This window comes from Planococcus citri, chromosome 3, assembly GCF_950023065.1.
Source record: "Planococcus citri chromosome 3, ihPlaCitr1.1, whole genome shotgun sequence".
Taxonomy (NCBI): Eukaryota; Metazoa; Arthropoda; class Insecta; order Hemiptera; family Pseudococcidae; genus Planococcus; species Planococcus citri.
In genome coordinates, this window is record NC_088679.1 from 68,270,655 (window position 1) to 68,298,197 (window position 27,543).

Consider the following 27,543-nt stretch of genomic DNA (forward strand, 5'->3'; position numbering starts at 1 on the left):
GAATAAAAAAATGAGTTACACATTTATTTGAACACGTTCATATGAGTTGAAGTTCATTTCGACAGATTTTACGACATTTTTTGGGAAACTGAAAATTCTAAAAAAATGTTGGAGGCTCCAAAGAGACCTAAAACCATTTCCAGTTTATTCAGGAAATTGAAATTAAGGTATAGAGCAAGTATCAGTTTTGCAAATTTTCTTAGGTAAAATTTGAAAATCTGCTGGAGGCTCCAGAACTGTTCCAAACGGTTTGAAACCGCTTCTATTCAATTCGGAGAGTCGAAAATAGGGTACATACCGAATTTCAGCTTTCTAGATCAACTTGGTAAAATTTCGATTTTTTTTCAATTTTCTGGTCCAGACATTTTGATTTTTGAAAATTCACCAAAATCGAAAAACGCACTTTGGCCTTTGAAATATTGAACATTTCATCTATTTTAGAGAACATTCTTAATAAAATGACCAAATTTTTGAAACTTTTTACCTCAGAATTCAACCCTTTAACGTTTGAACCGATAAATTTCAAAAATTTTCATGAGAGAAAGTAAACTCAACAATTGGACAGTGAAACAGTGATATTTTAAAAAAAATGAATTTGAGTGATCACTCATTTTGAAAATTCAAGATTTTCCTAAAATTTTCTCTAGAACCTTTCAAAGCCAAACTTACAGATGATGAAGGAAATAAAACACCAAGTCGATTGAAATTTCCTGTAAAATCATTTCAGCTAAAAATTGTTTCAATAATTGTTTTTTTATCTTTTTTTTTTTTTTTTTTTTTTTTTTTATAAGACCCACACAAAATGAAAATGTTCCGAAGTACAAAGTTTCAATCCCTTTTTCAACAACTTTGATAACTCACAAAAAATGCTTACAGTTCAACAAAATTAGAATTTTTAAAATTTTCAGAAAGGTTAAAATATAAAAACTGATGCTGTTTAGAATTTTTCAACAAAAAATTTTCATTTCAGAGGACTGCTGAACTTGAATGAAAATATATCAATTTGAATTTTCGATCTTATTTAAGAATTTCTTAATTCTTTTTGTCAAGTGATTTCTCAATTTTTACTCTGAAATGATGAGAAACTCACGTCTCAGTTTCTCCTTTAAATTCTAAAATAAATACATAATTTTAACTGATTTTCAAAATTTTTACGTTTTTTGTCATTGCACAAAATTTTTTAATAAGTCAGAAGCATCAAAATTTTGGCCAATTCTCAATACTTTTCAAAAACTTGTTATTTTTGCCTTTTTTTTTTTTTTTTTTGAAATTGAAATTTCGAAATTATTCCAAAATGGAATCTGATAAAAATGGAAAACTACAACCATATTTTACTCTATTTTATTCTAATTTTGTAGCGATGTAAAAATTTTTCCTTGTGAGCTGTCGAAGTTGTTGAAAAAAGGAATTGAAATCTTGTGTTTTGAATGCTTCAATTTTTTCCTTTTTAGACAATAGAAAAAATTTTCAGCTGATGAACTTTAAAAGCGAATTTCCATAAACTTGGTGTTCTGTTTCCAAAAATCTGGCAACTTTATTCGTTTTTGAGCTCGTAGACATTACTAATTAAAGTCTTGGTAACTTTCTTATTCAACGAAATGATTTCAATTTCTTGCAACTAAATTAGATGTCTTATCAGACTTACTTTTCACGCGATTACCTAGTTCTACGAGGCACCAAACTCCCACGATCCACACGAATGATGAAAAAAAAAGAACCAGAAGAGGTTTGGGTGTACGAGTAATAGTGTAGGTAAATCCCACGTTTTCATTTCTTCGCGGAATCGCTGTAGGTACTTGATCAATTTTACCATTTAAAGCTTTGGTACGCGTAAAATTGATAAAAATCGTTGGTAATTTTACACGTTTGAGACGTTTCTTTCCTTAAAAAATTTCCTTCCAAAGATGAGGATTGAAAAATTTACGACGTTGTGACCTTGCACGCGACAAAATGGTACGGGCTAAGAAAATACATAAATGAATTTAAATTTTGGTTTAAGATTATTATATAACCACATCTCTAATATGGATATCGATTCATCTCGAAGGAATGTACGTAAGAAATACGAACACGGTGTAAGAATTTTCACCATACGTGATGAATAATTTAGAGTTCTAAATTAACATATTGCCAATCAACGTCTCTGGTAGATTAATCCGGAAAATGCGATACGGTTCCAGGTGTTAACAAGTACTCCAGGTCTCCGGCACCGGTGACAGAATAGAGATCCGCCAGCTTCATTGTCAATATAATAATACAATGGCAACGTTGATATTAATGCTAATGGATAGTCTGATCTACGTTGACGCGAATTAAATTATCACCTCGTATGCTTAGATTATCCTCGAAGACATGATTAGCATCTTGGTGATAACTATACTACGATGAAAGTTTAATGGACTTGGCTAGTTCAACGCCATCGTACACTTTCTTCCTGGTCGGTTTTACAAATACAACGATGAAGAAGAAGCTCAATTTAGTAGTTGAATTGATTGGAAACTCGTAGTATTAATAAATGAGTATGTCTGGCAGCTTTTCCAATGATAATAGGATCAGAATGTTGAGTGTTTTGAAAATTACCTTAGCATGAGCCATGTTCGGTGATGCCCCAGAAGTTCCAATTCCAAATGAATGCATTATTGAATGCAACAAAATATACGATGGAGACACGTGAAGTTACTCTTGCACTGCACGATACACTCGCGATATTTTGACAATTATACTTGATCGTACAATTAACTTGTTCATTTTTTATAATTTGCAATCAATTTAAAAATGATAAAAATAAAAAAAAAATAAACACTTTTATCAGAAGTTTTGAGGAGTAATGACCTAGGTCAACCCTGACAAAAATTGAAAAATTACCGTAATTACACGGTATTTTTAAAAGTAAGCAATTAGGTAATCATTTTCAATTTTAATTTTAATTTTTTTTTTTTTTTTGAATTTTTTGATTTCACTTTTGAGTTTTGAATAATGAGATTTCTTGTTGAATTTTGACTTTTGAGTAAGAAAAAAAATGGAGATTATTCATGACTAAATTAATTTATCTCTTCTCTCACACTCGGAAAACATTGAAAACACAATAGCTGAAGAGCAATCATTGCTCAAATTTTCACTTCCTTTCCCTCTGATTCTAATTAAATATCTGCTGCTAAAAATCAGGATTTTTGTTCTGTCAGGTAATCCACTAATCATGGAGTCATCACAGAAAGATCTACATTTCTACAACTGAGTAATGTGAAAATTTGTTTCAACTTTCATCATCTGTAAGCTTCAGTTCAGCTTAGAATTTGAACCTTGCACCGTAATCACATTTTCAACCTTCTACCTACCTACGACGAACGACAGTATTTCCATTTCTACGAGTCAGATTCTTAGACGAATATCTCATTTAATTTGAAAGCATTCCTACCTCAATCGTAATCACGTAAAGAAAATACATGCTTTATTAATACCATTTTGTTGATTAAATTCTCATTACCTACAACGATGATTAATCCTCGGTTAAAATTGAATTTCACATCGCAGATTCGCAGAAAAATCGTAACTTATCGTCATCGTAAACCGAGTGAAAAATCCGAGCATTTTTTTCAAAAAAAAAAAAAAAAATACGCGAATAAATGAATTAATTAAAGAAGATATGAACATGCATGGCGACGGTGTGTGGAGAACGATCGGCGAGGAGAAACAGTTTTCTCGACTCATCTTTAATGATTACAGATGGCAATTAAGGAAAAAAACTGCATTTCACTTAAAAACTGTTCCAGTTTTCATGTCAACATTAACATGTGCACGATCGTCGACGACGCGACGGCGCGGCGAGTTCAAAAACCTTTAGTGGTTGTGGTGTAGGTGGAAGAAAAACAACACGATCTTACCTTTAACATAATCCAAATTTTGGGTAAATGTCAGCAGTATTATCACACATAGTAATAATCCTTTGGGCGTGATTTTCAAAGTGAATTTTCTTTTTCTAGGTTGTAGCATGGTCACAAACGTTTACCACTCCCGAACTTACGCGAAATTATACCATTTTCAGCGCACATCAATTATAATTTTACGCATACGGAAAGAATAGTCGAGAAAAAAATAACGCGAATAGATCTATATCGATCGAATCACATATTCGAAAAATCGCGCCGGAAAAAAATTACAAACTAAAACTTTACGTTGAGTAAAATCGCGCGAATCACGAGCACATCTTGTAAAATGCAACGTTTGTAGTATTCGTACGCACTGATACGGTGAAGTACCGAAGAAGTAAGTCGCTTTACTGTCTTCCAGAATACTGGTTCCTCCCTTCTCCAGTCGTTCCAGTAACCAGATACTTCACAACATCCAGCTATCGCCAATTAATTCTTTCTTCGGTTCACTTGACGATACTGGTATAATTTCCGAGCTGTTCGGGATATGCGATACGCGAAGTATTGAAAATGGAAGAATCGCCTCGCAAACAGGTGTAGGAGTTATCTGATATTGTTTTTTTTTTTCGAGAGACTTTCTAAAAAAAATTATTTGCTTTGAATCTTATAGTTATACGTATATGTAGTCTATTTCGTTTACTTGGTAAAAGTATAACTCTGGATGAGGATTAAGCTTATTGTTAATTTTTGTTTTTTTATTTCAAATACAATCTTAATACGTACCTATTTACAATTGAAGTGCTCAAAATGTAGGTAGGCATATAAGGATAATTCGTTTAAAATTCCAACATTATTTAATAATATTGGCAAATTACAGTTATGCACGTTTGTATATAAAACGATTCGTTCGACGATAAATTTTTTTCCTACCTAGGTATATTACATTTGTATTTTTTTTAGCTTCATATAGGTACTGGAACTTATCATCATCAAGCTGTCAGTACAACAATCATATAATAATCATTTCGCAGTTGCGGATGAAAGTTAAACACTCCGACTACATCTTCTCTCAGTTTCAGTCTGAATCGTCTTCGCAGCTACTTGTGAAAATCTCTCATCAACACTCTGCCTTGCCAGTATCGAAGATCAATAAATAAACATTTAATTAATCTCGGATTTCTTACAATTCCGCCGATTACGATTGTAAAATACGTACTTACCATAGGTAGGTACTCGAAAACGCCTCGATCGATAATAATTACAAATACAATGCTTAATTGGCGTATAAAAATACCGTACATATTGTCCAATGTCCGGTTAATTATTGCAATCGTTTTACACCACCGCGCGGCGCGGCGGAGTATTCATCTCAATAAACTAACAATTTAGTGCCTTTCGATTAACGGTTTTATCAATCCGTTATACTCTTTTTTCCCCCGAATATTTGTTCATTTCTAGATTAAGGAAAAAAATCGCCACTATTATGTTTTGATTTGTAACACTTTATTGCTGTGCAATCATGTTGAAACCATGGAAATATAATATCTGTAGTAATGACAAGTTATTTATCTATATACCTACCTATAGGTAGTTGGTTTTTTCAAAAGCCACACGTTTATTTCCGTTTCTTCTTATGTATTACTATTTGTAATGTTAAACAGATTTCTCGATTCGAGGTGGATATATTTTTTTTCAGTATCAAAAATACCTACCTGACCGATGATGTTATGATTTCCGTAAATGATATTTTATATTTTTTTATTGTTCGTAAACTTGCTGGATTTTCTTATCTGAATTCTTCGGTTGATACAAATCTACGTATAAATTTTACTTTCCAATGATGAGAACTCACTCTGTAGAGCAAGTTTCCTTTTCAAGATGTGATGTTATACTGTGTGCGGCGTAATTTCGTCTGTAGCTTTTATTGTGATTGCCAGATTGCAGATGGGTGTGAGAGAAATTTTGGATTTGTAAACGCCTTCTTTTTTTTTTTTTTGATATTTGCGTTTTCAGTTAGCATCAATTCTGCGCTTTTAGCTTAGGTATTATTTTAATTGTAAGACAAGAATTCAATCAAGTCGGCACATTTTAGACATTCCATAAACCATAAGTCATCAACTTGAGTCACTTATTTTACTATTTTTGCTCAAAAGCGAAGTACATTTTGGAACGATGATTGATAATTTGGAAAATCTATGCTTCCTTCGTTAATTTATGAAATATATTTCGCTGATCCCATTACAATGTTTCTATCATTGAGACAGTACGGATTTTCAATAAATGATCGATCATAAAAATTCAGTTCCTTCTAGAAAATTAATTTGTTCAATTTTATTTTAAAATCTTCAATCGGAATGTGTTTGAAAGTTGACTACCTACCTTGCTTGATGTTTTTTAGGCAGTGCGGTGCAGCTAAAAAAGAAAATCGGCCTTCAGGTTTTATGTGTAGTATAGGCTGCCTACATCTACTATTCAAGGAGTAAGTTCTCTTCGTTCATAATCAGAACAATCCGACAAGGCGGAGAGTTGATTTGAATTACCAAAATCGAAGGTCCATATTCCATCAAACAAGAAATTATTTTAAAATTGATCAAAAATAGAAAAATTGTCCTGAAATCATCCATTTTTTTTAATCAAAAAAATTTAGAATAGCAAAAAAAAATGAGAAAAATGAAAGGTCTGTTTTAATTTTTGTTCTTTCAAAATTTTGTTCCGTTCTTTTCCATGGGTATAGTGAAGTACCTATATGAGTAGCAGAACTATAGCTTAAGCTTCAGTTTCTGATTTCAGTTAAAAGTTTATTTCTCGATAGATGAAAGACGTTTAATTTTCAGTTTAGATTTCAGTTAATTGAATTAGGTAATTTTTGGATTCCAATTTTTTAGGGTTCTTTTAGTGATAAGTAACAATTTTTCTATCACCAGGTGAGCCCTTCGAGCCCTTGTAGAAAAAGTTTAGGCCTTGAGGGACACCCCGTTCTCTGCACAGGTCTGACCAGTGATCACACTTCAAAAAAAAACAACAGGTAATTATTGTGAGAAGGAGAACACAATAAATAGGTAATAATAGTAGGTATGATTATAATTCTGTTTGAAAAAAAAAAAACATGAAGGTAATGTATATGTTCAATTTATTACAAAACACATAATAGTTAATAATACAACAAATAAAAGAGTCAAAACCAGAATAAATTATTACGTAGATGAAAAACAAGTCTGCTTTTTACATGATTTTCTTCGTAGGTAGGTTTGTAGGTACTTACATATTATGTATTATCAATTATTACTGCCTTTGAATACGTTTTATTGGACAATTCTTTATGCTTCAATTCTGATCATTATATAGCTTATGTGCTATTTGCAGACTGCAGTCTTCATTCCATGTGGTTCATATTTCTTAACCTTGAACCTGTAGTAGTCATCTAAGGCAGCATTTCTCAAGATGAACACGAACCAATTGCATTTCTTGAGCATAACTTTACCATTATGTACTTCTGGTTTTATTCTGCAAATTTCAGACCGTTACTCCCAGCAAAGAAATCTCGAAATTTAAACTTGTAATCGATTATGAAAAATCCAACATTTTTAAAACTATAACCTATTTTTTCGAAAACTAAGTTATTCAAAGCATAGGAAAAGGATTCTCCAAATTGTCTAAAAAATCATTCGCTTCAAATTACCCTATGAGCCCATTCGCATCCACGGCTCCACAATTTTCCATTGAAGTTTTGCATGCGAACTAATATGTACTACTAATGTGTTTGGTTGTTAATTTGTTATGATTATGATGTTCTTTTCAATCAATGGTCCATAATGTTAAGTTAAGTGGGTATGGTTTTTTTTTACACGGATTCAACAGATTCTCAAAAATCGGTTTTAGATTCCAACATTGAACATTTTCAACCACAAACTTTCAAAACCAAAAGCAAATTGTCTCTCTTTGAGTTTGAGTAAACTCAGTAAAATCCATAACCCATTTTCAAAAGCGACAACCCTAGCAAATTTTAGTGGATTTTAAAAATCTCAAATCTGCTAGAATCTGTCAAAAAAAGCCAAAATCTGTGTAAAAAAACATAATTGATCCTGATCGTACTTCATTTTTAATTTTATGCATTTTTTTTTGCAAATTATAATACTCGTAGGTAGGTAGGTATAGGTACCTACATTTTATTTATGTATTGCAATTTCAGTTTTCAATTCTTCACATTCACGTGAAAGTGAAGCGCATGTGCAATGAACAAACATTGTGAAAATAGCAACCCCGGGCCTGATTTCTTATCAGTTTTTCTTATCACCACGAACCTGTTGCTTTCACTAGCTTTCACTTTTCACTGCTCTCCAAAAACCTTCGTTTGATTTTTTTCATTCACTGCCTGAGTTTAATAATTAATTCAAGTTTATAAGGAATTATGTATTTTAGTTGAATCGTTTCCGAGGATCGATATTTTCGATGGCAGTAGTTCTTCTGAGGCATGCCTCCAAGTGCTGGACGGATAATAAATTCAAGCTGTTCAAATGTGTGAATAACAATCGAGTAAGTTGAACTAAAAATATTAGAAATTAAATTTGTTGCTGAGTTGGGGTATTACTGGTGCTGATAGGTATTAGGTATTAAAGCGAAGAATGTTATACGAGTACCTAATATGCAGTTTTTACAATTATTTTCTGATGCAACTTTTCTGTACTTATTGTGTTGTAGACCGGTGCAGCAACTATATCATCATCAGTCAGCAATTATGCATATTTTAAACGTTTCAAGTAAGTATAGAAAATGATTCTTGTGAAATAAAATTTTGCCAAAAGTACACCTAATCTATATGTATTTACTCGTATTTTCATTTTAGAACCAAAGAAGTTTCAGGACCAGTTATTGGTATCGATCTCGGTACCACTAACTCCTGCGTTGCTGTAATGGAAGGAAAACAGGCTAAGGTTGTCGAAAATGCCGAAGGATTTCATACCACTCCCTCAGTTGTTGCATTTACTAAAGGTACGATGAACATGATGCTATCTATAACAACATATTTCAGTTAATGTGTTTCGAATTCTAACATCTTCGTATACCTACCTATTTAGATGGTATAAGGTTGGTCGGTTCTCCTGCTAAGCGACAAGCTGTTACCTTTGCCCCTAACATGTTTTATGCTACTAAGTGTTTGATTGGTAGACGTTTCGATGATGCTGAAGTCATCAATAATGTAGAATTCGCGTTATTCGAATAACGAAATCATTAAATAAAATATTATTAATCGTATATTTACATAATAACGAACGCATTACATATTCGGATATTAATGTGTCGTAAGTAAGAGATAAAGATAAATGCCGTAAACGAGGCGGCTATAACGTTGCAACGTAAATGCAACGTTGTCAGATTTGGTTCATTCGAACCGAACGTGGATACACTACAGTCTTCCCGGTGGCGAAATGAAATAAATGTTTCATTTATTTAAGACGTAATCGTTGAACTTCGAAGGGATTCGAATTTCGCGCTTCGGGCGACCAATTGTAGTGTCCTGGACTCTTGGACTCGAATGTTCAGTTGAGCTCGATGGTGCAGCTGGACTGCTCACATATCCCGACGGTTCCGGCGGCGGATCGTTACTTCGTATTTCAGGGATCTCAACGGCGGCAGGTTGAGGAGTCACGCTCGACTGAAATTCTTTGAGATGAGAACTATTTCGAGTATAGGTACGACCTCCTTTACTGATGTCGACCTCGGTACCTCGAGTTGCTACGACTGTCGCTGGCTCTGGGTCGAAACTTGGCGTGAGCTTGTTCGTTTTCTGCTCGTTTCGGACTAAGACCTGTTGACCTGGTACGAACCGGGTGGCGTGACGACTATCGTTGGCGTATATTTGACCCTTGTATTTCCGTAGATTTTCTCTATCTTCCATCTCGGGATCGGCTTGATAGTTTTGAATCGATGGAATTTGGTCACGTGGGCGGAAACGAAACACCAACTCGGCAGGAGCTACTCCAGTTGCGTGATTAGGAGTATTTCGCATCATGAGTAGAAATTTCTGGATTTCGTTTCTCCAATCCTTCCCCTCGATTTGAGCAATTTTCAGGGTCTTGAGGATGTTTCGGTTTTGTCTTTCTACGGCTCCGTTGGACTGCGGCCAAAACGGTGTTGAGTAAAACATACGAATGCCATACTCGTTGCAGAAACTTTCAACTTCGCTTGCGTGATGTTGCGGAGCATTATCGCACGTGATGATGGACGGGTAACCGTATCTAGCGAAAATTTCATGCAAGGTTTCAACGATGAATTTTGCCGTAGATGTCTTCGTGATTTTGATTTCGTAGAACCGGCTGTATAAATCGACTACTACGAAAAGGTAATCGCCTGAGGGTAACGGTCCCATGAAGTCGAAAGCGACTTGATCCCAAGGACGTTCCGGCAATAGACGACGACGTATCGGTTCGGGCGGCTCGAATTTCGCAACTGCTTGGCAGGCTGGACACGTTTTTACTTTGTGTTCGGCTTCAGCGTAAATGTTTGGCCACCAAACCTTCGTTCGAAGACGCGCTTTCAGGCTGACAATACCAGGATGACCTTCGTGGGCAAGGTCTAAAACACGTTGGCGTAACTGAGAAGGTACGACGATTCGGTCTCCACGTAGAATGATGTCGTTGTATACGCTGAGTTCACTGCTGATAGCGGTATAGGCAGCTGGCATTTTGGACCAATTGTTAGACTCGATAGCGTTACGTAGTTCGACGAATTCGGGATCATTCAGGGAAGCTTGTTCGATTTCTTTCAGCGTCATCAGCTTCGGAATGCTGGCATTGATGACAAGATGAATATATGACTCGACGTGATCGTGCGAACGGTCAGTACTGGATACTAGTCGACTAAGGGGGTCGGCGATATTGTTTTTCCCCGCTTTGTGGACCAACTCGAAGTCATATCCCTGCAAACGAAGGTGCCATCGCTGTACTCTCAAGCTCTGGTTTAGATCGCTTGACGTTAAGATCAGCTGGATCGGTTTGTTGTCTGTGATAAGCTGGAAGCGGCGCCCGTATAAGTAATAATGGAAACGCTCTACTCCCCAGACAAGGGCAAGGGCTTCCTTCTCCAGCTGAGAGTACCTTCGTTCTACGTCGGTTAACGTCTTGCTAGCGAAATCGACGTACTCAGGACCTTCGGCGCCTATTTGAACTAGGACTGCACCGAGCGCGTTTGGACCCGCATCGCAATACAGCTGTGTTGTGTATCGCGGATTGAAATTCTTCAGGATGCGGTCCGTGGTCAACTGAGCTTTCAGTGCTTGAAACGCACTTTCGTGTTCTTGTTCCCATTTGAAATGAACGTTTTTGCGCGTGATATCGTACAACGGTGCTGCGATAGCGCTGTAATTCGGAATGAAACGACGTACAAAATTAACGAAGCCCAGGAAGCTTTCAACTTCGGCCTTGGACGTTGGTGCGGACCATTCCAAGATTTTGGCTCGTTTTTCGTCTGAAACTTGAATTCCACCTGGAACGATGGTGAAACCAACATACTCGATTTTCGTCGCGTAGAAGATGCATTTATCGTAGTTCAGCGTGAGACCATTTTGCTCGAGCAAGTCGATCACTTGATTTACATAACGGAACAGTTCTTCTTCTGAGTTAGCGAATATGAAGATATCGTCGGCTGAATTGATTGCGAAACCAAGAAGCTTCAGAAGTTTGCGCAGGATACTTTGGAAAATACCAGGTGCGCATTTTATTCCAAACATGAGACGTTTTGAACGGAATAAACCTCGATGCGTTATGAACGTTGTAATCACCCTGGACTTAATCTTGAGTAAGATCTGGTAAAATGCACGGCGTAAATCGAGACGGGCGAAACACTTTGCGCTCTTAACAGCGGCGCGAATATCCTCCATCGTTGTGAACGGATAATCTTCAGTGATGATCGCTTTGTTTGCATCACGCATATCGACACAAATACGAATTTTGTCGTTATGGTGTGAAATTACCATATTCGATACCCACGGTGACGGAGTATCTACCGGCTCGATGATGTCGTTTTCCAGCATACTGTCGAGTTCCTCGTCGATTTGATCTCGTAGATTGAGCGGTATGGGTCTAGGTTTCTGTCGATGCGGCGGTACGGACTCGTCGATGGGAATGTCTATTTCAACATCCTTCAGTAAACCAATCCCTTGGAAAACTTTGCGATTCGGTGAAATCGTCGAAGTTACGGCGTTAACGTTGGACTGTGGTATGCGAATCTCCAACACTCCAAGATCAGTCGCTGTTTCTCGAGACAATAACGCTGGTACATTGTCCTGGTCGACGACTACGATTTCGGCCACTAGCGAACGATTACCAACACAAATTTCTGCGGAGAATTTGCCAACTATTGCGAGAGGCTCCGAAGCACCGAATGCAAATAGCTTTTTATTTTCATCGTTACGCACTTGAGACACGACTTTAACGTTGCGACTTTTCAACGAACACCAATCACTTTTCTATATGATGTTTTCATCAGCACCAGAATCTACGGTGAACGCAAACTGAACTCCTCCGACGGCGCAAGGAAGTTCTTTGGCACGAACTTTACTCGAAACGTGGAACACGTAGTTAACCGTACTAACTTGATTTACCGATTTCTTCCCCGAGGCGGACGAATTTTCGCTTTTTTCATCAGACGACCTTGGCGGTTTCTTTCTATCACGGCGGCGCGATTTATTCTGAGGTTTATCCTCCTTCTGATTCTTCTTTGCGTGACAGACGCTATCGAAATGACCAATTTTATGGCAGAAACGGCATTCTTTTCCCACTGCTGGACAAGAATCATCTTTCGTACGATGTTTGGACGAACCGCAACCATAACAACTGATTTTCGAATCATTCGATCGTGTAGAATTCGACGACGCAATTCTATTTATCGAGTTTACTCCAGGTATGGACGCTGGTGTAGATTTCGGCTCAAACGCTGACAACTGTGACGACACGGTTTCGATTTTCTGAGCAATTTCTTGAATAGCGCCTACTGACAGTACTCTCTTTTCAAGACATTCTTTGCGTATTTCTCCGTTACAACATCCGGCGACGATTTGTTGACAGAGTTGAGCATCTTCGTCAGAGTACTCACATTTCGTCACTTGTCGTCGTAAACGATTAATAAACTGTTCGGTCAGTTCATCCGGACGTTGGATTATTTTACTGAACACATACCTTTCGTAAGTAACGTTGCTTTTAGGAATGAAGTATGCGTCTAAAAGCCTTATGGTCTGTTGATACCAAGTTTCCTCGTCGGATTTCGTTTCGTTACCAGGTATTGCATAATAAATATCTTGCAAATCCATACCACCTAGTGATAACAGGGTAGCTTGCTTCCGTTTATCGTCTGTGTATCCTTTCGAAAGAATATATAGGTCGACAGCTCGCTTCCATCGAATCCATTCCGAGGAAGCTGAAGTTGAGTGGACATCAAACGCTTTGATGTTGGATTGATCCATTTTCGAAAACGGAGTTTTACCACACAACACTGCACTGATAATTACGAAATTACCGGCACTTTAAAACTGTCTTTTTACTTTCACCGACTGCGCCATTGTAGAATTCGCGTTATTCGAATAACGAAATCATTAAATAAAATATTATTAATCGTATATTTACATAATAATGAACGCATTACATATTCGGATATTAATGTGTCGTAAGTAAGAGATAAAGATAAATGCCGTAAACGAGGCGGCTATAACGTTGCAACGTAAATGCAACGTTGTCAGATTTGGTTCATTCGAACCGAAAGTGGATACACTACAAATAATATGTAAGTTTGAACCTCGCCTTTAATTAGTAATATTTTAAAGTACGATTCTCCATAATATTTTATTAAATTGCAGGAAATATTTACCTTACAAAGTTATCAAATCACCTGAAGGCGATGCCTGGGTAGAAAGCGGTGACGGTAAAACGTTCTCTCCTAGTCAGATCGCAGCATTTATTTTAAGGAAAATGAAAGAAGCCGCTGTAGCATATTTGAATGAGCCCGTCAACAACGCAGTCATCGCCGTACCTGCCTATTTCAATGATTCTCAGAGACAAGCTACGAAAGATGCTGGTCGACTTGCTGGATTCAATGTCCTGGGAGTCATCAACGAACCTACTGCAGCCGCTTTGGCTTACGGAAGTAATGAGACTGAAGATAAAGTGTGAGTAAATTCATTTTTTTTCTTAATTTTTGTCCTGTTTAATTTGTTTGTATAATTTGTAATGGATTTTCGTTTACTTTGTCTCAGTATTGCTGTTTACGATTTCGGCGGTGGTACTTTCGACGTATCTGTTTTGGAAATCCAGAACGGAGTTTTCGAAGTGAAATCTACCAATGGTGATTCATTCTTAGGCGGTGAAAATTTCGATAATGTTTTGGTTAACTATTTTGTATCCAATTTGAAATTTGATGTGAGTGTTTTTCGTGGTATTGCGATATCTATAGTTCTTATTCTTAATCAGAGGTACTTATTCTCGTATTTATGCGGTGTGATTTTTCAATTTTAGCAAAGAATTGACGTCACAAAAGATCAAAGGGCTATGCGAATATTGAAGGCAGCTGCTGAAAAGGCTAAAATTGAATTATCGTCTAAACTTGAAACCAAAATCAATTTAAAATATCTGACAGTCGACTCGTCTGGACCTAAACACTTGAAATTGAAAGTAATATTACCACTTCCAGTATCGAATACGATGAATATTATATTATAGGTGGCTTTAAACTAAAAAATGTTATCAAGAATATAGGACCTCTAATTAAAATGAATTTTCTAGGTAACGAGAGAGCGATTCGAACATCTTGTCGCTAAATTGATCGAAAAAACCATAGCTCCGTGCCAGAAAGCTTTACAAGATGCTAAAGTTGACAAGTCTGATATCAGTGAAGTTTTATTGGTCGGTGGCATGACCAAAATGCCGAAGGTAATAAATCTTCCAGAATAGTTCACAAATTTACGTGAAGCTGTACATGTACAACGTATCTAGGTTCTTATATTTTTTAGGTGCAATCTATGGTACAACAAATCTTTGGCAAACAACCTATTCGAGCTAAGAACCCTGATGAGTGTGTTGCTATTGGGGCAGCTATTCAAGGAAGTGTCTTAGTTGGGAATGTTACCGATGACGTTATTGTGTCTGATGTTAGTCCGAATTTGATCATTAATATCACATAATTTTTGTGAATCATTATCATAATTTATAATGTTTTGCTCGTTTACAGGCTAAAATTCAAGTTTGCCAGGATGACCCTGAAATAGCTAGCAATTGTAGTAAAGAGCATACCGGTAAAGAACTACAGAATAAGTTCTTCAAAATAGTGTAGTAATTACTCTCATGTCGTAATCTAATATTGTTGTCGGGTCGCAGTTATAAAGTCTTCAGATGATCAAAGCGAAGAAAGCATAATAAATTATATAAAAACTTTGAAAAAAAAGAACGCTCCATTGGAAGAGAGGAACACTTTCCTGGAAGAGAAGAACGCTTTCCTGGAAGAGAGAAACGCTTACCTGGAAGATATATGGATAGAGGCCGTTATTGGACGTAAGTCTGGCCCAATCTTTTTTTTGTAAAAATTGCGATCAAGTGTCACCATAATGATTGTGTCGTCTTTTTTTTCTTCAGCGGAAGCTGTCCGGCACTTTCCTCCCCCACATACCCGATGTGTGGCGTACAAAAAGGCTGAATGGAACAATAGTAAGTAGATATTTTGTTAATACAATAAGTACCTACCTAACTTTTGAGTTTTGAATTAGTTATAAGTGTATGTAGGATACTAGTAAAATAACAACAGATTAAGTTCTTATAAGTAGTGTCAATTACTCTTCTCTTAATTGTTGTCGTGTTGCAGTTATGAACTCTTCAAATGGTCGCAGCGGAGAAACCAACAATATAAATTATTATGGTAAAGATATAAAATATAGGGAGAAATATGTCGCTCTATTGGAACAAATAAGCTCTCTATACGAAATAAGGAGCGCTCAATTAGAGAAGAGGAACGCTTTCCTAGAAGAGAACAATACTTACCTGGAAAAGTCGTTGGTAGAGGCCGTTTTTGGAGGTAGCCTCGTCAAGTTTTTTCTGCAAAAATTGTCACCAAAAGTCGCTATAATGATTGTTGTTCTTTTTTTTTTTCAGCCCGCGTTTTCTACTGCTTAAAATGGGATCTGCCAACCATCCGAACTAAAGCTTATGAAATTGCCGCAGGCCGTATAAATAGATATTTTGTTGATACCGACACCGAGAATGATTACTTTAACATTTAGTTATAAGTGTATGACTGTATGTAGGTAATTTTTACTAGGTAGGTACTATTTTTTTTTTTTTCATTTTTTGTTTTATCTTTCGTATTTTAATAAAATTTTATAAATTTTTGTGTTTTAACCTTTTCACTGCTACGAGCCACTATAGTGGCTTTTAAAAAATTTGCCTGTCATGCTACGAGCCACTATAGTGGCTTTCAAATTAGACTCGATTTTTTTTTAGTTTTTAATTTTTTTTATGAAAAATATATCATTTTTAATGAACTAGTATCCTTACTGACACCTAAATACACGAAACTGAATGAAAATAAACCCTCCTGTACCCTTGCATGCGCCAAAGAACAAAAAAAATTTGGTTGAATTTCGTGTTTGGTCATTTTTCGTACCCTAACTTAGCACAGAGGGTATTTTTCCTCGTTTCATCATGTCAAAACTTGTCAACATCGCGCTCTCTAGTATTTCTTGCTTCCATACGTTAGGTGATTCTGTCGTCCATAGTTCGCCCCTGTGTTGATAATTTTTTTCATTTTTTTTTTGATTTTTTTGATTTTTTCCTCCGTTTGTGGGTTATTTTATTCTTAACTTAGCACAGGGGGTGTGCAAAATCATTCCTAACTTAGCAGTGTAAAGGTTAAAAATTAAAGACATTTTTATCTTTTTTTATACAGCTGGATTTCGTCAAATCTTAACGAAACTTTTTATCGATTTCTTGCAAATTTTTCAAGCTCTGCTTTTGCCAAAAATTGTAAAAAGATTCTCGCATTTTAACAAAATGTTCGAAAATACTTACCCATGGTTCTTTTTTGGAAAAAATTCGATGCTATCCTTTTTTCCAAAAATAACCCCAAAGTTCTCTTTTTTGGCAGGAATTTCCAGAAACCCATTCCTCTTGTTTAAATTAATTTCGCAAAATATTGTTATTGTTTTTTTTTCTTTTTGTTTGTCAGAGGTTGCAAAAATCCTTATATGTACTTTGTTGCAAAAAAGAAAGTCTCGATTTTTCATTAAAAAGTTTGAAAATATAGGAGTACTAGTAGTTCAACTTTTTAAAATTGAAAACCAGTACCTATTGGTTCGTAATGTTCTTTTTCTTTGGCGATTTTCTTATTTTAGTTATTTACCAGTCACCACTGCCAAGGATGGAATGATGGAAAGCTGAAAGATGAAACATTTGGCTTTAGCTTTTAGCTTTCAAAAATCCCAAACTGAAACTACCTCAGCTTTCAGCTTTTAACTTTCAGGTTTTCAAATTTTTTTTGATTTGGTTCATTTGGTAGGTAAATAGAAAGGAGAATATGACAAGAAGATCACTGAAACTTGAGAAAACTTATTTAACTAGTAAAATGTGAAAATCAAAAAAGAACTCCAACAAAAACTGAACCAAATGAATTTTGTAAAAAAGCTGAAAGAAAGCGAAAGCTGAATGTATAAAGTAAAGCTTTTGGCTAGAGCTTTTAGCTTTCACATTCAAAAATCCCAAGCTTCCTCAGTCTGCTTTCAGCTTTTAGCTTTCAGCTGGCTGGTCAGCGTCAATGCCGGTTATTTAGTACAAGCATTGTGAAAATAGCAACCCATGAGGCCGGATCCGATTTCTTATCAGTTATTCCTTATCACTACGAACCGGTTGCTTTCTCTGACCCGTGTCATGCTTCCATGTGCTCTCCAATTACCTTCATTTGATTTTTTTGATTCACCGCCGGAGTTTAATAATTAATTCAAGTTTATAAGAAGTAATAGTAGTGATGTATTTTAGTTGATTCGTTTCGTTTCCTAGGATCGATATTTCCAATGGCAGTAGTTCTTCTGAGGCACGCCTGCAAGTGCAGGACGAATATTAAATCCAAGCTGTTCAAATGTGTGAATAAGAATCAAGTAAGTTGAACTAAGTTACTAAATACATTAGAAATTCAATTGTTGCTGAGTTGGGGACTTCTAAGTTCGGATATTAAGCGAGGAATGTAATGCATTGCATCATTACATATGTATGTACAATTGATTTCTGATGCAACTTTTCTGTATTTTTGTTGTAGACCGGCGCAGCAACTATATCAACATCAGTCAGCAATAATGTCTATTTTAAACGTTTCAAGTAAGTGTTGAAAATGCTTCTTGTGAAATAATATTTAGCCGAAAGATTAATTCACATCACTCGTACTTTCATTTTAGAACCAAGGAAGCTACCGGACCAGTTATTGGTATCGATCTGGGTACCACCAACTCCTGTGTCGCTGTTATGGAAGGAAAACAGGCTAAAGTTGTCGAAAATGCCGAAGCATCTCATACCACTCCTTCAGTTGTTGCATTCACTAAAGGTTCGGTGGATTTGTGGCAATCCTACCCCGAGTATACCTATCCGGATGGTCTAAGGTTGGTCGGTTCTTTTGCTAAGCGACTAGCTGTTACCAATGCCCCTAACACGTTTTATGCTACTAAGCGTCTGATTGGAAGACGTTTCGATGATGCTGAGGTCATCAACATTATGTAAGTTCAAACCTCGCTTTTCATCAGTAATATTTTATAAAGTACGATTCTCTATAATATTGTCTTAAATTGCAGGAAATATTTACGTTACAAAGTTACCAAATCACCTGAAGGCGATGCCTGGGTTGAAAGCGCTGATGGAAAAACTTTCTCTCCTAGTCAGATCGCAGCATTTATTTTAAGGAAAATGAAAGAATCCGCTGTAGCATATTTGAATGAGCCCGTTAACGATGCAGTCATCGCTGTACCTGCTTATTTCAATGATTCTCAGAGACAAGCTACGAAACATGCTGGTCGACTTGCTGGATTCAATGTCGTGAGAGTGATCGACGAACCTGCCGCAGCCGCTTTGGCTTACGGAATTAATAAGACTGAAGATAAAGTGTGAGTAATCGATTTTTTTTTCTTTATTTTTGATCTGTTTAATTTGTTGTAATTTGTAATGAATTTTTTTTTACTTTGTCACAGTATTGCAGTCTACGATTTTGGCGGTGGTACTTTCGACGTATCTGTATGTGAAATCCAGAATGGAGTTTTCGAAGTGAAATCTACCAATGGTGATTCGTTCTTAGGTGGTGATGATTTCGATAATGTTTTGGTTAACTACTGTGTATCTAAATTGAAATCTGATGTGAGTGATTTTGGTGGAATCGCGATAGTTCTTTTTCATTTACTTTATATTCTTGTATTTATGCGGTATAATGTCTCAATTTTAGAAAGGAATCGACGCCACAAAAGATCAAAGGGTTATGCAAATATTGAAGGTAGCTGCTGAAAAAGCTAAAATTGAATTATCGTCTTCCCTTGAAACCAAAATCAAGTTATTACATCTGATAAAGAACTCGTCTGGACCGTCCGAACACTTGGAATTGAAAGTAATATCACCACTTCCAGTATCGAATACGATGAATATTATGTATCTAGCTTTAGACTAAAAAATGTTATCAGGAATATAGGATCACTAATTGAAATGAATTTTCTAGTTAACGAGAGCGGAATTCGAACATCTTGTCGCTGAATTGATCGAAAAAACCGTAGCTCCGTGCCAAAAAGCTTTACAAGATGCTAAAGTTACCAATTCTGATATCAGTGAAGTTTTATTGGTCGGTGGTATGACCAAAATGCCGAAGGTAATAATCTTTGAGACTAGTTCACGAAATTACGTGAATTACTCGCTGTACAACGTGGTTATTTTTTTTTTAGGTGCAATCTACGGTACAACAGATCTTTGGTAAAAAACCTAGTCTAGCTAAGAACCCCGATGAGTGCGTTGCTATTGGGGCAGCTATCCAAGGAGGTGTTTTAGTTGGGGATGTTACCGATGCCGTTATTGTGTCTGATGTTAGTCCGAATTTGATCATTAATACGACGTAATTTTTGCGATGAATCATTATCATAACGTTTTACTCGTTTACAGGCTGAAATTCAAGTTTGCCAGGATGATCCTAAAATTGCTAGCGATAACAGCCAAGAGCATACCGGTAAAGAACTACAGAACAAGTTCTTCAAAATAATATTGTCGGTAATTACTTTTGTCGTAATCTATAATCTCCGAATTGTGGTCGTGTTGCAGTAATAAAGTCATTAGATGATCGAAGAAAAGAAATCAACAATACGAAAGATTATATACAAACTTTGAAAAAAAAGAACGCTCCATTGGAAGATAGGTACTTTTTCCTGAAAGAGAAGAACGCTTTCCTGGAAGAGAGGAACGCTTACCTGGAAGATATATGGATAGAGGCCGTTATTGGAGGTAAGCCTGGCCTAACTTTTTTTTTGGAAGAATTGCGATCAAGTGTTTCGATAATGATTGTTGTCATTGTTTATTCTTCAGTGGATGCAAACAGGTTCTTTCCTCCCCCACCTCCCCGTTGTGTGGCGTACAAAAAGGCTGAATGGGACCAAAGTAAGTAGATTTTTGTTAATACCATCGGTACCGTTGATTTAGTTATAAGTGTTTGTAGGTTACCTGTAAAGGGTAAAGAACTACAGAATAAGTTCTTGAAAGTAGTGTTGTAATTACTCTTATGTCGTAATGTAATCTAATCTCTTCATTGTCGCCGTGTTGCAGTTATGAACTATTCAAATTGTCACAGCGAAGAAACTGAATCGGAGGAAGATGACGCTCCATCGGAAGAAATGAGCGATTCGGAGGAAAATGTCGCCGTATCAGAAGAACTGAGCGCTTCGGAGGAATATGTCGCTCTATCAGAAGAACACAGCGCACTATTGGAAGAAATACGCGCTCTACAGGAAAAAATGGCCGCTCAATTGGAAAAAACGGCCGCTCAATTGGAAAAAATTGGCGAACTATTGGAAAAAAATAACGCTGAATACGAGAAGAGGAACGCTTACCTGGAAGAGAACAATGCTTACCTGGAAAATGCATTGTTAGAGACCGTTCTTGGAGGTAGGCCAACTTTTGTTTGCGATAATTGTCATCAAAAGTCACCATAATGATCGTTGTCCTTTTTTTTTTAGCGCAAGCTCTCGGCTACATGAACTTGGATCCGTTAGCCGCCCGAAGTATGGCTTATAAAATTGCCGCAAGCCATAAAAGTAGATATTTTGTTGATAGCTTTGATTGTTACTTCGACATTTAGTTATGAGTGAATGTAGGTAATTTTTATTAGGTACTGTTTTTTTTTCATTTTTCAATTGTGTCAGCTTTCAAATTTCAATAAAAGTTATCAATTTTGGTGCTTTCATGTGTGTTTTTAAATTTTGAGAAATTTTAATCATGTTTTAGGCTATATGTTCAACATTGGCTGGATTTGGTCACATTTATTTAACGAAACTGTAGAACTTTTCTTGTGATTTTCAGTAATTTTTAACTCTTTATCGTGTGTTTCTGGAAAATTTCAATGAAATTTCATTATTCGCAGTTGATTTCCATGATTTTAATCCATCATTTTGATACAATTTCTAGTAGTTTTGGAGAATTAAGCCCATACATTACTTTCGAATTTTGTGACACATTTTCAATTCGATCAAGATTTCGAATTTTTGTCTTTCGATTTTGTTCAATTTTTTTTGCATAATCTACACACGTGTGTACTAGTTGTTGGGTACCCAACAACTAAAAAAAACACCATTTGTATCCCCCAGTCCTTTTGGGGACCTGGTGAGGAAGGGTCAGAGGGTGAATTTCTATGGTTTCTTTAATTCGCCGAATTGGTGATACATTTTCGAGCTTATTTAGTTACTAAAGTCAACTGCTATTGGGGGGGGGGGATACAGCGTAAGCCCTGTCAGGGTTCTGGTTACTTTTTAAGTGTACTTACGTAACCATTTAAAAGTTTTGTTACTTATTGTTTTATAAAATGTTGGGTAATAAAGTTGTTTTTTTTGGAGGGGAGAGAGGATTTTCTGTCCAACTCTTTCAGTCTCGGCATTACTTCGTCGAGGAAGTAAGCAAAAATGTCTCACTTTTTTATAAAAATGCTAGCACAGTTGCAAATTGCATTTTTCAAAGTTGTAAAAAGGCCTCGTTTCTTGTTAAAAATTTCTAAGAATTGTGGTTTCTCCGTCGAACGGGTTTCTCTCAAAAAGTTTCAAAAATTCTCATTTTTTCACCCAAAAAAATTCCAAGATCTCGCTTTTTTTGGCAGGAATTTGTCAAAAATAGAAAAAAAGAATCGCTTGTTCAACAAAAATTGCGAAGTAGTATCACTTTTTTGCCATTAACAATTGCCAAAATCTTTTGCTTTTGGCTGAAATTATAAAAGTGCCGATTGTTGCAAAATCACTTGTTTGCCGGCCAGTACCTACTTAATTGCTAAAAAGTCTTGTTTTTTGTTAAAATTATCAAGTCTTTTTTTCGACAAAATTTTTTTCTTTTTAGGAAAATTGCTACCAATCTCACTTATTATCAAAAATTACCCAAGCATCTATAGCTATTTGCCAAAGATTTCCAAAAAGTCCTGTTTTTTTGCAAAAAATTGTTATATCTTGTATTTTGCAATTAATTTATCTTACATTTTACTCTCAAAATTTCCTATTTTTTGTAACAACATTGCCACAAATTGTCACGTTGCTAAAATTATTGTCAGTCTTGTTTTCAGCAAAAAAAAAAAAATGCAAAAAGGATCTTCTTTTGCCAAAATTGCCAGGCAAAGAGTCTCATTCATGCCAAATTAGGGAATTTCATTCTTCATTATCATTATTTTTTCACAAAATAGTGAAATACCTACTGAAAATTAAAATTTAAAATAAAACGATAGGGAATTTTATTCTTTTTCTTATTAATTTGAGACTACATAAAACTTAAAAGTTCGCCCGGACTTGCAAACTTGAAAATGAAAAAATAATAATGAACTTTTGCTAGAAAGCTAGCTACTAAATTAAACACTACAGCGCTACTACAGTGATAAATTATTCCAATGGAGCTTTGACCTTTGACCCGGAATTATCACAGTGCACACAAGGTGCACACGCTTGTTTTTTCTTATCACTGTTTAGTGTTTACTGTTTACACACACGATTTGGCGTTATACTTTTTGGTGTTACTTATGGAGAATTCTATACGTTTTATAACGGTTTTATACAATTATAATAATTATTTGTGTTGGTTTTTTGGATAAATCGTCTTATACGAATATATTTTACGCTTATATTGACAAAATGGTTGCATCTAACTCCTGGCTCGCATACTTGAATAAATTCAGGCTATTTAAATATGGGAAGATGAATCGAGTAAGTTGAACTAGTCTTTTGTAATAGAATATTCAATTTCCACCTTTGATTTGGTTTCTCCAGAGAAATCATTCATGATTAATCATTCGTGATTTCTAACTCTGGAACGTTTTTTATTCATATTATGTTTTCTGTTTTCAGAAGCTCACGTTCAAAAGACTCTATAGCGTTGGTAAAAACGATAAAGAAGAAGAAAAATTAAAAGTTCCATGGTTTTCTAAATCGTGCACCGAAGGATATGAAAAAACTGAAAGTAAGTTGAAGATGTGACTTTAGTTTATAAAGTGTTGGGTAATCTTGTATTTTATTCGATTTTTTATCAACCCTTGACAGCATTTATAATTGGAATAGATTACGGTACAACTCATTCCTCCGTTGCTGTTATGGATAATAAACAAACTAAAGTTATCGAAAATACCGAAGGATCGCGTACAACTTCTTCAGTTGTTGCATTCACCAAAGGTACGATTAATTTAATGCTTTCTTATTTCAGTTAATTATTTCGAATCGTAATATCTTCGTACATGTTTACTCGTAGATGGTGAACAATTAGTCGGATCTTCAGCTAAGCGACATGCGGTTACCAATGCCCCTAACACGTTTTATGCTACTAAGCGGCTGATTGGAAGACGTTTCGATGACGCTGAAGTCATCAATATTATGTAAGTTCAAACTTCGCCTTTCGTCAGTAATATTTAAAAGTACGATTCTCCATAATATTGTCTTAAATTTCAGGAAATATTTACCTTACAAAGTTACTAAATCACCTGAAGGCGATGCCTGGGTAGAAAGCGCCGACGGGGAAACGTTCTCTCCTAGTGAGATTGCAGCATTTATTTTAAAGAAAATGAAAGAAACCGCCGAAGCGTACTTGCAAACGCCTGTAAAAAATGCGGTCATCGCTGTACCTGCCTATTTCAATGATTCTCAGAGACAAGCTACAAAAGATGCTGCTCAAAATGCTGGTCTTAATGCTCTAATCATCGATGAACATACCGCAGCCGTATTAGCTTACGGTATCAATAATACTGACGACAAAGTGTGAGTAATTTAATTTTTTTCTTGATTTTTGATCTGTTTAATTGGTTTGTAAATTGTAATGCATTTTTTTTTTTACTTTGTCACAGTATTGCTGTTTATGATTTTGGTGGAGGTACTTTCAACGTATCTGTGTGTGAAATCCACAACGGAGTTTTCGAAGTGAAATCTACCAACGGTGATTCGTTCTTGGGCGGTGAAGATTTCGATAACGTTTTGCTCGACTATTTTGTATTTAATTTGAAATCTGATGTGAGTAGTTTTGGTGGCATCTTCATAGTTCTTTTTCTTTTTCTTACTCAAAGTTATATTTTTGTATTTATGGGGTGTAATTTTTCAATTTTAGCAAGGAATTGATGTCACAAAAGATCAAGTCGCTATGCAGCGATTGAAGGAAGCTGCCGAAATTGCTAAAATTGAGTTATCGTCTTCCCTTGAGACCAGAATCGATTTACGGTATGTGACAGTTGACACGTCTGGTCCTAAACACTTGCATTTGAAAGTAAGATTCGAATATACAGATTTAAACAGAAAAATGTTTTTAAGATTTTAAGACCACTAATTAAAATGAATTTTCTAGTTAACGCGAGCGAAGTTCGAACATCTTGTCGCGGAATTGATCGAAAAAACCGTAGCTCCGTGTCAAAAAGCTTTACAAGATGCTCAAGTCAACAAGTCTGATATTAGTGAAGTTTTATTAGTCGGTGGTATGACTAGAATGCCAAAGGTAATAAAATTATACATATTTCCGAATCCTATGTTAAATTATTTCCTCTACAATCAGGTTTTGATTTGGTTTAGATAAAAGCTACTGTGAAAGAAATATTTGGAAAAATAGCCAGTCGAACAATCAGCGTTGACGATGCCGTAGCTGTTGGCGCTGCTACGAAAGGTGGAATATTGCTTGGAAAAGCGACCGACACCCACCTGACACCAGCTAATTCATCTACGAATAATGTGAGTGAGAGAATTTAATCAAAATACATATCAAGTAATTTTCGATAATGATAACGTTTTGCTTGTTTTTATATAGGACACGGAATATGTTAGATTTTTAGAAGATACTCTGGTTCAGGCGGTGCTTGGAGGTAAGCCCACTAATTTTCTTTTGCATAATGACATCAACTTCATTAGTTCACCTTGTTTTTTTTTTTCAGATGAAGCTCTTGACCTAATCGAGCCTCCAGTTGCACGAGAGTTGGTAGTGAAAATCATGAAACGACGACTAAGTAAGTAGATATTTTTACGTGTAGAATAAGTTTATTTTAAGTGTAAGTAAGTAGGTAATTTATATTTCTATTTTGTTTTTTGTTTTTTTCATTTTTTGTTACAGGATTCCCCGATTTACCACCAACTCCGGCGCAACCTGGATGTGTATATTAGGTGGATTTTTCCTCAAATCGCAGAAACGAGCTTACGTTTCATAACCCTCACCCTGCGCTAGCATTGAAAGTTTTACAGTCTGACGATAATAGACAAGCAGTATTAGTGGCTCCTTGCAGTAGCAAGCGTGATCGATTTTCCCCTTCGACAAAAATGTTTTCAATCCAATTAAAATCCATGACGCACGTTTATTCCCAATTTTGTCTTATCGACTCAAGAAGAATTGTTGAAGAAAAACCTTTAGCGACCATAGATTTAAGTAAAAATTCGAAATATTATGGTATTATAAAGCGATTCGTTAAATATTTATTCGATTTCTGAGAGGAGCAATCCTATATTTTTTTCCAATTCGTGTTGACTGTTGTGTGTATCCGTAATTGTCTTGTGAATGTAAATTATTATCTCAATTGTGATTAATATAGGTACGTGTATTTTTTTAAAATATTTATACAGGAGACATTTTAAAAAGTTTTGAAAAATTAAATTATTACATTCATTGTTTATTTGTTGAATGTTTGTTCCCATTTTTTTTTAACAACGTTGCCAAAATTACCAAAATGTTTCATTCTTGCCAAATATTGTTGAAAAAATTTCAAGAGGTCTCACTCTTTTTAAAAAATTTGTCCTATTGTATCTTTTTTTGTTTTGCAATTGTCAGTTTCGCTTTTTGTCAGAAATTGCAAGTTACTCCTTGTTTCTCCAAATTGCAGAAATCTTGATTTGCAAAACCAACATTTTTGGCAAAAAATGCAAAAAAGTATCATTTTTTAAGCTCGACATTGATTGTAAAAAAGTCCTGCTTTCTGCTAAAACATTGTGCAAGGTTTATCGAGTTCCATTTTTATTTTTTAATTACATAAAAACGAAAAGTTTCTTGTTATTTTCGGTGATTGTTTCCTGCATTGATTTGATGTCTCACTCACGTTTTGTCAATTGTCACTGAAGTTACCATTTCTAGTTGGAGAAAAGTAAGAACCGCTCTGCTTAATATATATACAAAAACAATAAAATTCTTGTTTCATAGCAGCGAAGATTACACATCTGAGAAGTGAATGGAAATATTGTACATATGACTATTGGCATGCTATGTGTTTTTCAAAATCCAAATCTGAGGTCTTCAGATGCCATGAGGCATAAAATGTATACCTAGTAGAAAAAAACAAAAACACGTACATTCTCTAAGATCTACTATTCAACTCGAAAGTTGTGACCAAAATTTTCATTTTTTATAACCTTTCCTCAAATATCTTCAATACTCCAAGAAGAGTTCATAGCTTCGTTTCGCCCTCAACGTGGCTCAAATTTTGAACTCTTTCCAACCTTCGGTTCTTCGAATAGTATAAAACCATAGATTTTTGATGAGCTACAAAAATATGTTGATTATTCATCAATTTACCACCAATAAATATAAATTCCCTGCTTTTTCAACAAATCTACTTGAACTCATTTCAGAACTCCCAAAATATCCGCAATCAATTTTTGTACATATTTTACCAACATTTACCCCCCAAAAAAAACAAACAAACCACTCGATCTAATCAAATCTCCTAATTAAACAACACACTCGTGATTTTTATACATGTATTTTTTTTTTTAATATTTCGACTAAAATAGTGAGCTGAAAATATGATACATACAATACACTACTATTAAAAAAATATACAAATAACGGGAAATAAAAACAACTTTCAACATAATCTGTAAAGATTTTACCGTATTTAAATAATATAAATAACTTCAACACGGTTATAAACAAAGGTCCATAAAAAATACATATTGTAAATTAATAAATTGTTATTATTAGAAAATATACGACACTGTATATAA

The 27,543-nt window shown here is 35.4% G+C and overlaps 6 protein-coding genes across 7 annotated transcripts in view; 4 read left to right on the top strand and 2 right to left on the bottom strand.

Annotated features, from left to right (window-relative positions):
* Window positions 1-4,285, bottom strand: part of LOC135838465 (uncharacterized) — a 185,723-nt gene extending 181,438 nt beyond the window's left edge. Inside the window, exon 1 of one of the 2 annotated variants that reach the window (XM_065354103.1) lies at window positions 3,882-4,285. In XM_065354103.1, the coding sequence (XP_065210175.1) occupies window positions 3,882-3,990 (109 nt within the window). In that variant the 5' untranslated portion in view covers window positions 3,991-4,285. The remainder of the gene's footprint in view (window positions 1-3,881) is intronic. The other variant, XM_065354101.1, reaches the window with a different exon arrangement.
* A 3,907-nt stretch (window positions 4,286-8,192) lies between these two features.
* Window positions 8,193-9,997, top strand: LOC135838468 (heat shock 70 kDa protein cognate 5-like). Its single transcript, XM_065354106.1, has 4 exons — window positions 8,193-8,399; window positions 8,565-8,623; window positions 8,710-8,855; window positions 8,942-9,997. Exons 1-4 carry the CDS (start codon window positions 8,316-8,318, stop codon window positions 9,085-9,087), a joined length of 435 nt encoding a protein of 144 aa, XP_065210178.1. The 5' UTR covers window positions 8,193-8,315; the 3' UTR covers window positions 9,088-9,997.
* Window positions 9,307-13,323, bottom strand: LOC135840642 (uncharacterized protein K02A2.6-like). The gene is made up of 2 exons (XM_065357267.1): window positions 12,377-13,323; window positions 9,307-12,304 (listed from the first exon to the last, which is right to left on the bottom strand). Exons 1-2 carry the CDS (start codon window positions 13,321-13,323, stop codon window positions 9,307-9,309), a joined length of 3,945 nt encoding a protein of 1,314 aa, XP_065213339.1.
* A 371-nt stretch (window positions 13,324-13,694) lies between these two features.
* Window positions 13,695-16,228, top strand: LOC135838467 (heat shock 70 kDa protein cognate 5-like). The gene is made up of 10 exons (XM_065354105.1): window positions 13,695-14,022; window positions 14,110-14,272; window positions 14,369-14,524; window positions 14,636-14,782; window positions 14,863-15,000; window positions 15,081-15,144; window positions 15,227-15,400; window positions 15,482-15,553; window positions 15,708-15,917; window positions 15,995-16,228. Exons 1-10 carry the CDS (start codon window positions 13,826-13,828, stop codon window positions 16,120-16,122), a joined length of 1,449 nt encoding a protein of 482 aa, XP_065210177.1. The 5' UTR covers window positions 13,695-13,825; the 3' UTR covers window positions 16,123-16,228.
* Window positions 16,229-17,696: 1,468 nt separating this feature from the next.
* On the top strand, window positions 17,697-21,306 carry LOC135838466 (heat shock 70 kDa protein cognate 5-like). Its single transcript, XM_065354104.1, has 13 exons — window positions 17,697-17,991; window positions 18,150-18,208; window positions 18,286-18,600; window positions 18,676-18,984; window positions 19,069-19,231; window positions 19,317-19,475; window positions 19,584-19,730; window positions 19,804-19,941; window positions 20,018-20,081; window positions 20,174-20,353; window positions 20,435-20,506; window positions 20,672-21,010; window positions 21,082-21,306. Exons 1-13 carry the CDS (start codon window positions 17,908-17,910, stop codon window positions 21,201-21,203), a joined length of 2,151 nt encoding a protein of 716 aa, XP_065210176.1. The 5' UTR covers window positions 17,697-17,907; the 3' UTR covers window positions 21,204-21,306.
* Window positions 21,307-23,059: 1,753 nt separating this feature from the next.
* LOC135838471 (heat shock 70 kDa protein cognate 5-like) lies at window positions 23,060-26,219 on the top strand. The gene is made up of 12 exons (XM_065354111.1): window positions 23,060-23,295; window positions 23,437-23,548; window positions 23,629-23,757; window positions 23,834-23,957; window positions 24,031-24,336; window positions 24,423-24,585; window positions 24,680-24,835; window positions 24,914-25,060; window positions 25,135-25,290; window positions 25,367-25,421; window positions 25,491-25,562; window positions 25,667-26,219. The coding sequence occupies exons 1-12, from the start codon at window positions 23,224-23,226 to the stop codon at window positions 25,714-25,716; spliced, it is 1,542 nt and encodes a 513-aa protein (XP_065210183.1). The 5' UTR covers window positions 23,060-23,223; the 3' UTR covers window positions 25,717-26,219.
* The last annotated feature ends 1,324 nt before the right edge of the window (window positions 26,220-27,543 follow it).

What these genes read in the sequence shown, in the direction of transcription:
- LOC135838468 (XM_065354106.1), top strand. Translation starts at nt 8,316, where the DNA reads ATGGCAGTAGTTCTTCTGAGGCATGCCTCCAAGTGCTGGACGGATAAT. An exon ending in AATGTGTGAATAACAATCGA is followed by an intron (nt 8,400 to 8,564) that starts GTAAGTTGAACT and finishes ATTGTGTTGTAG; the next exon opens with ACCGGTGCAGCAACTATATC. An exon ending in AGTTGTTGCATTTACTAAAG is followed by an intron (nt 8,856 to 8,941) that starts GTACGATGAACA and finishes CTACCTATTTAG; the next exon opens with ATGGTATAAGGTTGGTCGGT.
- LOC135840642 (XM_065357267.1), bottom strand. Translation starts at nt 13,323, where the DNA reads ATGGATCAATCCAACATCAAAGCGTTTGATGTCCACTCAACTTCAGCT. An exon ending in TGCGCCGTCGGAGGAGTTCA is followed by an intron (nt 12,305 to 12,376) that starts GTTTGCGTTCAC and finishes TTCGTTGAAAAG; the next exon opens with TCGCAACGTTAAAGTCGTGT.
- LOC135838467 (XM_065354105.1), top strand. Translation starts at nt 13,826, where the DNA reads ATGAAAGAAGCCGCTGTAGCATATTTGAATGAGCCCGTCAACAACGCA. An exon ending in ATGACGTTATTGTGTCTGAT is followed by an intron (nt 15,001 to 15,080) that starts GTTAGTCCGAAT and finishes GCTCGTTTACAG; the next exon opens with GCTAAAATTCAAGTTTGCCA. An exon ending in GGTAGAGGCCGTTTTTGGAG is followed by an intron (nt 15,918 to 15,994) that starts GTAGCCTCGTCA and finishes TTTTTTTTTCAG; the next exon opens with CCCGCGTTTTCTACTGCTTA.
- LOC135838466 (XM_065354104.1), top strand. Translation starts at nt 17,908, where the DNA reads ATGGCAGTAGTTCTTCTGAGGCACGCCTGCAAGTGCAGGACGAATATT. An exon ending in AATGTGTGAATAAGAATCAA is followed by an intron (nt 17,992 to 18,149) that starts GTAAGTTGAACT and finishes TTTTTGTTGTAG; the next exon opens with ACCGGCGCAGCAACTATATC. An exon ending in TAACAGCCAAGAGCATACCG is followed by an intron (nt 20,082 to 20,173) that starts GTAAAGAACTAC and finishes GTCGTGTTGCAG; the next exon opens with TAATAAAGTCATTAGATGAT.
- LOC135838471 (XM_065354111.1), top strand. Translation starts at nt 23,224, where the DNA reads ATGGTTGCATCTAACTCCTGGCTCGCATACTTGAATAAATTCAGGCTA. An exon ending in AGTTGTTGCATTCACCAAAG is followed by an intron (nt 23,758 to 23,833) that starts GTACGATTAATT and finishes GTTTACTCGTAG; the next exon opens with ATGGTGAACAATTAGTCGGA. An exon ending in CTAATTCATCTACGAATAAT is followed by an intron (nt 25,291 to 25,366) that starts GTGAGTGAGAGA and finishes GTTTTTATATAG; the next exon opens with GACACGGAATATGTTAGATT.